We start from the raw sequence: 12,307 nt of genomic DNA, 5'->3' as shown, positions 1-12,307 counted from the left end.
TTAATCTTTTTTTCTTGTTCTTCTTTTTCTTTTCTTTTTTTCCTAATGACTCAACTTAATCCTCAGTCATGCAAAACCATTATATACACATTAAATTTTAGTCAAAGGGCCCACATACGTGCCTACCTACATGCCTTTGGACTCTGAGTTTATTAAACGAGCCTGACTAATGGAGAGAAGGAAATGCAGTATAATCTCACAGCAGGTGAATTTTCACACCAGTCTTTCCAGGATTTGTAGAATCGTGTAGCATTACTGGACTTCACTGGAATGCCTGGAAGGATTGGTCCAGAAGAAACTTGGGCCCTGTGTGCCTGAATGCTTCCTTGAATCTGTTACCAGAGGGCTCAGTATCTGTCAAGAATAAACTCTTAGGAGGAAATGTGGGATTTTACTACTTAGTGTAAGGCTCTGGCATTAGTGATTAACATTTAGATCTTGCGCAGACCCACGTGCATGCAAATATTTTGGATGTCCCCAGCATGGTGTACCCAACCATCTTTTCTCCTTCAGAATCCGTGTGATGACAAACGACACAGGGATATTTGGTCCAGAGATAAAACTTGTGACCACCTACCCAAATTTCTTGTGATAGGACCGCAGAAAACAGGTAAGAAATCATTAATATGTAACCAAAGCTGGCTCCCTAGCCTTATACCTGTGCATTTATGTCTCGTAAACTGAAATCGACTCCCTGCTATAGACATGGTGTGCCTCTGATCCCTGTGGGATTCAGAGAGTAGCTCCTTCACTGCCAACAGAAAGGGATAACCATTTGATTAGTAAAATTGCGTTTTTTCACCATAAAAAAAAGCCACCGTGTGGTCAGGCTGCCCTATGTTAAGATTGTTATTAAGTTCTTTGGCAAATTATTTCAACATTGTTTAAGACCCTGATTGACAATAAATGTATTTACCACCTTGCAGGTCTCTGAGGATCTGAGGGCATTATTTGAATTAAGCTACATATTTCCACTCCCAAAATAGCTGTTACTGTTGTGTACATATTATAAAAAGCAGATGCTGAGGCAGGGACATGACTGATCCAAGATCATACAGAAATTCTGTGACGGTGACAGAGACAGTGGGTCTTGATTCATAGCCCAATGTTTGCTAGCATGAAATCATTGAAGAGCAAGTTTAAAGACACATTCTCCAAATTTCAGTTTACCATCATATATCATTTCTGGTTGTTTTTGTCAAAGAAAGAAAAAACCAAAAGTACTGTTACTGGGATTTAAAATACTTGTTATGTACAGGTTTGTTAGCACTGAAATTATTTATGCCTCAATAAAATACAATAAATTTTACCCCCCAGGAAAAGTACACAGAGGACAAAAGTGAGAGGAAGATCTGAGAGGAAAAAAAGCAGAGTCCCACAATTAGGGCTTTTGAAAAGTTTTGTACAACATTAGTAGTTTGAAAACAAAGATGTTCAGGTCAAATTGCCTCACTGTTTAAACAGATAGTCAAGCAAGTAATGCCATCAACAGCAATATTGTGCTTGCATCAGAGAACAGAATTCAGTGTTTGGAAATGCAAAAAGCTCAGTGAGCAGAGGAGTCTGCACATATTTCCCCCTCCCTCTGAACATCTCTTATACTTACACAGACTTTTCATCAATAGAAAACTTTCTTATGAAAGGTAATCTAGTTTTCCTGTATATCTCAGAATGCATCAATTTAAAATATTTTCTTGAATGAAGTCAAAGGTTTGTTTTTTTTTTTTCTATTTCCTATTGGCATCTCTTTTTGTTGTAGGAACAACAGCGCTTTATTTATTTCTTCTGATGCATCCTTCCATTATCAGTAATCTCCCTAGTCCAAAAACTTTTGAAGAAGTTCAGTTCTTCAATGGAAACAACTATCACAAGGGAATTGACTGGTAAGAAGAATAACAAAAGAAGCATTCGTTATTAATACACAGTAAATCACAATGGAACAATTACAGAAACATGTATGACATCAACATAATTACTGGAAGAATTTGTTATGCTTGACATTATCAGACTGAAAGAGAAGGTAATTTGTAATGATGGGATTTAATCAAGTCCTTAATTTTGTTTAGCTACTACAGGAACAATTTTCTTGTTTTTTTCACCAATGAATACAATAGCCAGCTCAGTTACGATGTCTGTCTTCATGTCGATCAACGGCTCTGTCATTTCAACTATATTTATCCCAAATTGTACTATTTTTCTTCAAAAGTGGCTTTTTATGAATTTGACTTGTCTCCTCAGGAAAAAAAAATAAAAAAGGCAGCCACTGTAAGGCATTTGAGCTGGTATTCCTATCACAAATTTAAACATGGCTTTTAGTATGTTTTCTTAGGCGATGCATTTTTGTAAGGCTTTCATTTCCACAGTTCTCATCCTTGTGTGAAAACTGAAATATAAGGCAAGCATCAAACTGGAGAGAAACAGGTTAATCTTGAGAGGTCTTCCTTGCCTGCATCCGGCATGGAGAGAGTGAAGAGCAAACAAGGCTGGACGATAAAAGCAGGCTGCCCCCACAACTACAAGATCAGCTTCTCGGTTCAAGGTGTCACGAGAAATAAAGGGAAGGAAATGCTTGGCAATTCATTTTCCATACTGTGTAAAAAAAAAAAGAGATCGCCCATGGCAATTGTACAGCACATGGTGTTAATACACTCAGAAATAAAGGAGCAGTGATGGTGGGGGATGTCTCTGTTCTGCAGCTCTTTGCATAACATTTAGAGGAAGAGGCTGGTCTCTCAGACACTTTTTATGCCACACTTCACCAAAATTGGCCTGCAGGTTCAAAAGTCAATAGGGTCCTGTGTGCAGGGTGATGCCCCTCATGCTTTGTTTCCATAGAAAGGACATGAAAAACAGTCCCACTGAAACTGGAAGTTCCTGGAGTGCTCAGCAAAACTAAAGGGACAGAAAAATGCCTCCAAAGTGATTTCACATTTTACTTCATTTGAATTCTTCACTCTTTCAATTGAACCTTCTGGTTTACTTACTTTTAGTTCCAATTAATTTTAAGTGGAAAAGATCATTCAAAGCCAAAATTCAAATCCTGTGTTCTGAAAACATCTAAAAGAAAAGGTATGTCAGTTCCAAAATAAAACATTTCAACAATATTAAGATTAAAGAGCTACCATTTTTAAGATTTTTCCATTTTTTTCCACATGAAAAACTGATTTGACTCCAAACTGGTGAAAGATATGCCTTTGACATTGAACTCATTAACAAAAATCCCGTCCATCAAAGGAATAACCTAATTACCTGACTTTGCGGAGGCTTTAGCTATTACCAGTACCATGTAAGAGCCAAGATGTGTGCTCTCTATTCCAGCTCTGGAGTGAGATGAGACATTCAATTTTATTTCTTGAGAATTATGTCTGAAAATTCACCTTTTCACCTATCACAAAATGAGATGCATGGGGATATGACCTTTCTATGACACTGCTAATTCTAACAAGTTTCTTCACCTCCCAGGTATATGGATTTCTTCCCCACTCCTTCCAACATCACCACCGACCTCCTCTTTGAGAAAAGTGCCAACTATTTCCATTCTGAGGAAGCTCCTAAGCGAGCTGCTTCCCTCATTCCCAAGGCCAAGATCATCACCATCCTCATTGACCCATCAGATCGGGCATATTCCTGGTACCAGGTATGAACTTTGTCTTTAAGAAATGGACAGTGAAATCACTGGCAGGGGATGACAGCCAGCACCAGTGGGAATTTGTATCTTTCAGCAAAATATGGGATTTGATGCAAAGCATTTGCACTGTGTAGAAGTGGAAGGATGCTGAATTCCAGCTTTTGCAGTTGGCATCTGTGACACCAGTGTCATAAATGATGAAACTTCTCAGCACAGAGCTGCCACCAGCTGTAAACAAACAGTTTAATCTCAATTACAGCTGACACTGCATAGAGGAAAAGCAGTGCTCCTAGCCCAGAGAGACACACGGAGGAAAATGAGCATGGCCTAGCTAGAAAGTCAGAGCTGAGAATCTGGTATCTCCTCCCATCCTCCAGTGTGTAAGCTGAGCTATATGCAGTACTGTACAAATGTGTGCAGTATTTTCTAAAGTTTCCAAAGAGTTAACAAGAACTGTGTCTGGAAACTTGTGGGGTTTTTCTCTCCTTGGAAACAAAAGAAAGCCTGTTATTTTACTAAGGAAAATAGGATGGTCTTTCTTGCCTTTTACTGAGAATACACCTCTCCATAATGAAGTCTGCACTATTTATAAAAACTTTATTTTTAAAGAGGTGTTTAAGTATGCATGTAAAATATGGTGTAGTCATACAGACAAAGGAAATATTAAAAGCAGTGTTAAAACAGATGCAAATTAATAAGGTTGCACTAACCATAAACCACACCATTTCAGACACTGTTATTATGGGTCTTCAAGCACTAAAACGTGACCTAGGGCTGCAGTTTGCATCCTTTTTAGTATCTCATTTGTACTTTTACAACTGCCAATGTGAGAGGGAAAGAGGTAAAAATAATTGTATCTGCTTTGGCAAAATTTGGCTCCTCAGCTCTCCCTCCACCTATCCCAGGAAGGCTCTTGACTGAAGTGGTAGTCCCATCCTGCTTCCTTGCGCTTCCTGCCCCTACCCAACACGAGTGGCACTGCTGCATACTGCCATGCCAGCACAGCTCCTCCTGGCAGCTCTTGGGAAGCTTATGGCTTCATCTTCAGCATCCTTGTGACATGTGTCTAAATATCTCCCGTTAGCATCAGCGATCCCATGAGGACCCCGCTGCCCTGAAATTCAATTTCTACGAAGTTATTACATCCAGCCATTGGGCACCCTTGGAGATAAGGACTCTCCAGAAGAGATGCCTAACACCCGGATGGTATGCTGTCCATATCGAGAGGTGGTTAACTCATTATCCTGCTTCACAGGTAATTTCCAATCTGTTGTTTCACCAAGCTCATTGACTCTCAAAAAGTCCCAAAGTGGATATGGCCTCATCATTAGAGGTGACAGATATTTCCCACTGGAACTCTTACCTGTGAGAAAACATAGATTTGACAAAACCAGGAATATGCTATGAATTGTGGCCTTATGGGCTGGATGGGGAATTTTGGGGTTTCCTTCAAGGATCAGTCAAGGTTGCCAAGACTTCTTGGGACTTCAAGTCCCAAGAAGAAGGCAACTGCAGTATGAGACATTGTGGGAAGGTTGACAAATTAATTTAGAAAACGCCAGGGCTTTTTCTAAAAAGAAATTTCATTCCACTTCCCACTCACTCCCTTTCATAGCAAACTTCACATTTCTTTGATCCTGATATGGAATTAGCCTTTCTCAGTGTTAGAACAGAAATTCTTTTGCCCTGTCTTCCTTCAGATATTTTATTGCATTGTCTTTTATAATCTTTTCCATGAAAAATTTGCATAAATATATCAACCTAAATAATGTTCCTATTAGTAAAAAAAAAAAAAAAAAGTGTACAGATACAAGACAAGCAAATGTTTTAGTACTACAAAATATTTGCATGGGCACTCTTTAGCTGTGGATGTGGTCCATAGCTCAGTTCATATGTCTACCTACTGAAAGAAAATTATGTAACAGGTTATTATATGAGCAAGCATAATGAACAAGTATCTCCAGAGATTGCTCAATGTGGGACAGAATTTTGCTGAAAGGAGGTAGAACTGAGTGCTGCCTATTTAGTCAGGGACCTGAGAAAACAAAAAAAAGTAGAAGCTCTGTCTTCTTTCAGTCCTCACTTTTCTTTTCATATAGCCTCAGCTGTACTGCAAAGAGATGAAACAGGTCAATCCCATTTCCAGTAGAAAGGAGAAAGTCTCAGTTATCCATTTACTTTGTTCTTTCATCTCTGGCCTTTCTACTCTTTAATAAATGGAGAAGGAGTACTGCCTAAAGCAGCCGAGCTTGCAGCAAGGTCTGTGCCCAGGTGGAATACCCTGGGAGCAAACAGAGCCACCACGTCCCAACTTATTCCTCGGAAGGAGAAGGGACTGTCCTGGAAAATTTGGAGCCTTCAAAGGGTGACAAAAATCCTGTGTCCTGTTAGCTGTGCACCTTCTCTGCCGTCACCCAGGGCTGCTGCATCCTTGCATGAATATTTCTCTCCATCTCCTGCTGTAGCAAAGACCAAGTGCAGTCCTCTTATTAAACATTCAGGGGCCCCACGACATATTTCTTGTAAAACCGGTAACTGCCCGTGTTTCATAGTTATAGTGATTAATTTTACAAGATACACAACAAAATGCTCTCATTCTTAATAAGGTGCACACAGAGAGTGCACTCACTGTGCTTACTAATGGGCACTCAGTAATGTGCATTTACTCGGCCTATGCACTCAAAAACTTAATAATTCATAATAAGCCTTCACAATAAATATAAAACACGTCTGCCCAGAATAGTTATTAGTAGTGCTGCTTGGTACTCCAGTAGGCTTTTGATACATTGTCTTAACATTTGCTTGTGGAGGTCAATGTACCTTTACATCACATCAGTCTCTAATTAAAAACAAAAAAATCCCCAAAACAAAACAAAAAAACCCTTTTGCTAACAATTTTGCAAGACTATATGGTCGATAGGTTGGTGGTAAGTTTCAAATAACTTGCTGCAATATCACCTTTGAACCTGTAATTGCATGGTTTCTAAATATTTAATTCTAAGATGTATATGAGCTTTTTGTTATTTTTCTTATTCCACAACAGATTTTCTTTGGATAAATTGTAAACCTCGACAATATTTTTACATTGCTTCCTTATCTCTTTTTCTCAGAATTCACTTGGGACTTGGGTTTGGCTTGTGGGATTTGACTTTTGCATTTGAACAATGTGCACACATAGAGTTATAGGGTGCCCACCTATTCAAATCCAACAGAATACAGTAAAAAGTCAATCTAAAATGAAGCTCATCCACATGATTGTTATTAGCACTGTACAAAGTCACACACTAATTTAAATCTGTATTGCCACGGAATTGACATACTTTTGTTAACCTGAGTCCTGTTTCTAAACACACAGCATATTTACTCCTACAGTTGCTTATTATTGATGGACAGCAGCTAAGAAGTGACCCAGCTACTGTGATGGATGAAGTGCAGAAGTTTCTTGGAGTCTCTCCTCATTATAATTACTCAGAAGCTCTAACGTGAGTCTGTTCCTTTATTTCCTGCCCTATGTGGTCACAGTGTACGTCCCCTCCTACCAAGATCACTTGATAATTAATTACAGACAAGTAAACAAACAAAAACCACATTACAACAGTGATATCTTTGCAAAGCTTGGGGTGTACTTAAAGCCATATTTAACACCCATCCAGTTTTTCCCTTACTTTGCATACCTATAATAAATTATAGAATTTAATTGCATGAATGTATATATTCACATATGCAAACTCTACATTGCACAACAAATGATTGCCCAGTATTTTGTATTAGATGCAGAACAAAGGCCCAGATTCGAGTAAGAAATATCTGCTAAGCATGTTTAATTAGCAGTAGCATGGACTTGTTTTCTCAGAGTACCTAGTTTTTCTCTCCTCACAACACTGCTTAAAATGTATGTTCAGTTGATGTGAATTGTGTGCGTAAGAGTTGAGCACACTTGAACATCAGACTGTTGAACCTTATGACAGTCTCCACTTAGTATCAAGTGTGAAAAGTTTGACTTAAATGTTTTTATCACATTTGTACAGCAGTCTAATGTCAGAGATTGAGTCAGAAGTAGCCAGTATGGTAAGATTTGTCTGGTTACATGGTTTCTTTGACTGTTTGCTTTTAATGTGGAGCAAATACAGAATCATAGGACCATTTTGGTTGGAAATCCCTAATCCCACTTTAATGCACTGTTGAACCAATTCTGCCCACCTTTTTCCCTGGTAGTAGCTAGACACATGGCACAAAAGAATTTATTCTATACACTTAAAGTTTGGAAAATTAGAAGCTATTAATAGCAGATTCCTAACCTGGAAGAGCTGGGTTCAAGTGCAGCACCTGGAGCTTGGGGAGGAGCTCGTATATGTCCACGATGTACAAAATGCACAGACCAAGCAGCTTAACTGTTTATGGTCTGGGATGTCAGTGCCAAAACTGCAGATACTTTGCAGGAGCTCAAATCAAGGACTGTGAACTTAGGGAAAGTACTTCGATTGACTTCCCACAGCTTTTGCTTCGGATCTGGCAAAGGCAGCTGTGATGAGTCCAGACCACATTTCTCATCCTCAGTAGCCAGTGAGTGAGGCTTTCCCCATGAAAGGGGATCAATGGCTTGTGTGACACTGACATTTCTCAGTTCCCTGCAGGAAGGCAGTCTCTACAGGGGCGAGAGTAGGCTGAATTTCTCTCTCCCCTCTTAGTCCAGCAAAAAATTGTAAGAAGCTTTTGTACTGAGCCTCTCCATATGAGAAGCATCATCTCATTACAGCCAGAATTGCTGCGCTGGGGCAGTCCTGGGACACCTGTGGGCTGAAAAGACTGGTACTGCAGTAGAGGTTTTCCCAAGTCAGTGTGCAAGGAGAGTGGATTGGGAAGTAGAAAAGCGTGTACCTCATCTTCCCTGCAGGATAGTAGCAAGAAAACTGTGGGAAAATGAGAACATGGGCTTTCCACCTAACCCACACTGCTTCCTCTCCGCTGCTAATTATTGTTTAATGTTTCCTCTGCTGGAAGGGTTGTGGCTATTTATATAATAGATATAAAGAGAGAGCCGAGTGCTTGTTGTTCTCTGTGTCTTAAGACTGTTGTTGTGCCAAAAGCTTTTTTTAGAAAATAAATTTTGGATTTCAGAATTTAATTTTTTAAGTCATTGGTTTCCAAAGTAGAGGAGGAGTTTGAGCACACAGATGAACTACTGATGTTTGAACAACTGCTGCCACACATCTGTGGTGCCTTCTGCTAGGTTTTTAAAAATACACACCCACAAACATATATCTTCCTTTCTGTAACTAAATTAAAGTCAGTGGAGTCACACGCTAGGAAAAAAACTTGGCTTCTCATATTTGTTTGGACAGGAAAAATGGATTGTAAACAGATCTATAAAATTATGCAATCACTGTTTAGAGGCCTCAAGAATGCAAATGTGCTGTGGAAGCACATACTTTTGGACAGAATTAGGATGGAGGAGAAAAATGCATTAAACAATGTAGTTCTCTTATGGTAGAACTGTCAAAGTAAAAAAGATTGCATAGGATTGCTCCTAGTCATTACTGCCTAATAACTGTATACCATGCATTTTTTAAGTTGTCACAAAGCAGCCTCAGGACCTAGTCCTGCAAACACCAGTGAGCAACAAGTCCATCACCCTGAGTAATTACACAAACCTCTTCCAGAAGAGTAGAATTCAGATCAGGAAGAAGGAAAATACTAATCAAAGCCATGGAACAAGAGCAGAGGGGAGAGAAAGGCAGCTCCAAATCCAGTCTCACAGGGGAGATTTTCCTTGTTTTCCCTCATGCAAGCAACAGGAGGGAAAGGAAAAGACAAGGTTAGGAGACCATGCTTAAGTAAATGTTTTCTTTTGGAGTGCTACTACATTTTGTCAGAGAAAAAAGAACCTCACAGTGGCATTGTTTAACCCTGCTCTCCCAGGCACCTTCCCCAGCTCCAGCGTCAGGTAGAACTGGGTTGTGCATACGGGTGTCCAAGTTCAACCCTGCATCTCCAAGAAGCTTCCTCTACAAGGGAAGAAAGGAAGGATAACCAAGTCTGGAGGAGAGGTTTCTGCTGACTGCTTTAAAAAGCTCACTCGTAACTTTAACTGTCATTGTGCCCAATTACACTTTCAGGAGTCCTGAGAATTTCACAACACCTGAACACAATGGGTTGAATTCAGCCCGAGCTGTCTTACCCTCTTTTCCCCCACTCAAATTGGCATATTTTCTTAATAATGTTCAATATGCTCCTTCTGAGGCAGAAATATTGTTTGGGGCATAGTTTTGCAGTTTTTCTTTTACCCAGCATGCTATATTGCTGCTTCTCTTGGGAAATTAGTGCAAGCCTGCTAAAGTACTTCACCATGCAATGAGCAGATGGAAAAGGCCAAAGTAGAAACAAAACTATCATCAATGTTTTCATTTAATAAATGATTTCTTTATTTATAATTGATACAGCTACTGAGACAATTTAGGAAACAAGGGTCTACAATAAGAGGCTGGGCATGAAAAAGACACAAGAGTAGGTTCACTCTTCTCCAGAAAGTAGTTCACTTACGTAGAGCAGGAAATTGTACATGCACTCATGGCGTACGAGTAGACCCAGGGCAAAAACGTAGTCTGTAACTAATTAACTCTCTGTTCCAGCCAATTATACCTCATCCTTTTCAGACGTCTGCTGAATAGCAGAAATGCAAACCTTTTGAATGTTTTATGCATGCTGCAAATCCCATAGCAATAAATCCAAAACTTAACGCTTCATGTTGTTCATTCCTTTGTGAGTACGTGTTTTAAAGCCTTAATCTAAAATTCCTCTGTCTTTGAATTTTAGACATCAAAATCAAATTGCATATTTTAGATAAGACTACTGAGACAGTGTTTATGCCACAATGCCATCTTTGGAATGAAAATTATATTTAGATCTAACGATATGGTACAACTGTCTTCTCAGGTGCAGTTAAATTATCAACAACCAATCAGCAGTTCTTTCAGTAGACCTGAACGCTGCTTATTTCACTCAAAAATCAACAGAAAATGTTCCCATGTTATATTTCTCATCGTTTTGTCATCATGCAGTACTGACATTCTTTTCTCTAGGATTAGGGTTAAAGATTTAGTCTACAGCAGTTGAAGTCAGCCAATATATTTGCTTGCCCCTTTTAACCCCTTTCACCTTGACAGTGCTGACCTACGATAGGATCAGCTCTGGCTGGCCATGTGGTGAGATTTCCTCGGCACAGCTTGTAACATCCTTGAGACTATAGTGCATCTAATTCCAAGAAAAATGGCTGATTAGCAATTTTTTCAAGAAAACTTTCTTTGTTCAAGTGTCAATTGAGCAAAATATTAGCATTTCACAGGGATACATGGAGCCATTTGAGATGAATAAAATCTCTGACCAAAAGCAGACAATAAAGCCCGAGTCACAGTCTGGAGTGGGGCCATGTGAGATCCTTGAGACTGAGGCTCGGGACCTTGACTGGCATCCTATAGATCAATGCTTAAAACTTGTACCGTATATGCTGGACAAGTAGAATGAAAAATAGCTAATGCAGGTACAGCATAACTTTTAAAAAACTTCTTGCCTTGAGCCACTACTAAAGCAAATTTGTGGAAAAAAATAAATTCCCAGAGACTTCAAACAAGAGGAAAGCTGTTTCCCACTCTGTCCTCAGTATTTCAGTCATCTAGACAGATGCATGGAGTAACAATTGCTGGCTAACTCTGATGTCTTAGAGATTCTTCCATAACCAGGTCTTTCAAAAAATATAATCCTCTATAGGTTTGATCCTCAGAAGGGCTTTTGGTGCCAGTTATTGGAAGGAGGGAAAACAAAGTGCCTGGGCAAAAGCAAAGGCCGAAAATATCCACCAATGGACCAAGAGGTGAGGTCTTTCTGGATATTTGTTAAGATGCTTTAATATTGACCGTGTTTTTGACTCCTGAAATAAACAATGATTCTTTTTTTTTTCTATTTTCACTGGCTTGATATTTTTTTTAAATTAGAAACTTTAACTTTTAAAACTCTCTGGGAGCAGTGCATAGCTCCCAGATAGGAACATCTGCCAAAATCTGCCATCAGGTGGATTTCTTTCTTTGACTGTTTTTTTTATTGTGTTTTTTCACCCCTCTCAGTCTCGAGCGTTTCTGTCCAGCTACTACAGAGACCACAACGTGGAGTTGTCCAAGCTGCTGCACAGGCTGGGGCAGCCCCTGCCTTCCTGGCTGAGACAGGAGCTGCAGAAAGTCAGGTAGCACGCAAGGGCGCAGGGGACCCAAATAAGGACGATTTTCTTCACGTCAGACCCCTCGCTTCTCCAATTCACTTGTGATCTTCACTAGAGGACCTCATAAATAACGCTCTTTCTACTGAAATTGAAAAATAAAACAAACACAAAAGAATTAAAAAACCAAACCAGACAACTGTTTATATGCACATGCTGACAAATATTAGCATCACCCCTTTTGTCAGCTTTCAGGAAATAAGACAGAGCTACGTGGCATTACTCTTTATCCAGACGGGGATTCGTGCATAGTCTAGTTCTTCTGTTAACCAGGAAGTACCAGAAACTGTGTCTAAAATGGATTAACTTCAGTGTACACTACAAATTGCAGTCTGTCAGGACGTGAGCAAAGGATGGGAACATGTCTCTCTGGACTGTGAGGTTGGTCACCTGCTGGGGTTTTTCCATGTCTG

At 39.6% G+C, this 12,307-nt stretch overlaps 1 protein-coding gene across 1 annotated transcript in view; it reads left to right on the top strand.

Annotated features, from left to right (window-relative positions):
- Window positions 1–11,865, top strand: part of LOC104554788 (bifunctional heparan sulfate N-deacetylase/N-sulfotransferase 4) — an 83,411-nt gene extending 71,546 nt beyond the window's left edge. Inside the window, exons 7-13 of the mRNA XM_061992858.1 lie at window positions 514–610; window positions 1,760–1,883; window positions 3,463–3,637; window positions 4,713–4,883; window positions 7,001–7,110; window positions 11,393–11,495; window positions 11,746–11,865. Of these exons, the coding sequence (XP_061848842.1) occupies window positions 514–610; window positions 1,760–1,883; window positions 3,463–3,637; window positions 4,713–4,883; window positions 7,001–7,110; window positions 11,393–11,495; window positions 11,746–11,865 (900 nt within the window). The remainder of the gene's footprint in view (window positions 1–513; window positions 611–1,759; window positions 1,884–3,462; window positions 3,638–4,712; window positions 4,884–7,000; window positions 7,111–11,392; window positions 11,496–11,745) is intronic.
- Window positions 11,866–12,307: the final 442 nt, after the last annotated feature.

The sequence above is a fragment of the Colius striatus genome, chromosome 3 (genome assembly GCF_028858725.1).
Source record: "Colius striatus isolate bColStr4 chromosome 3, bColStr4.1.hap1, whole genome shotgun sequence".
NCBI lineage: Eukaryota > Metazoa > Chordata > Aves > Coliiformes > Coliidae > Colius > Colius striatus.
The sequence above is the reverse complement of the archived record's forward strand: the minus strand, read 5'-3'. Positions and strand labels throughout refer to the sequence as shown.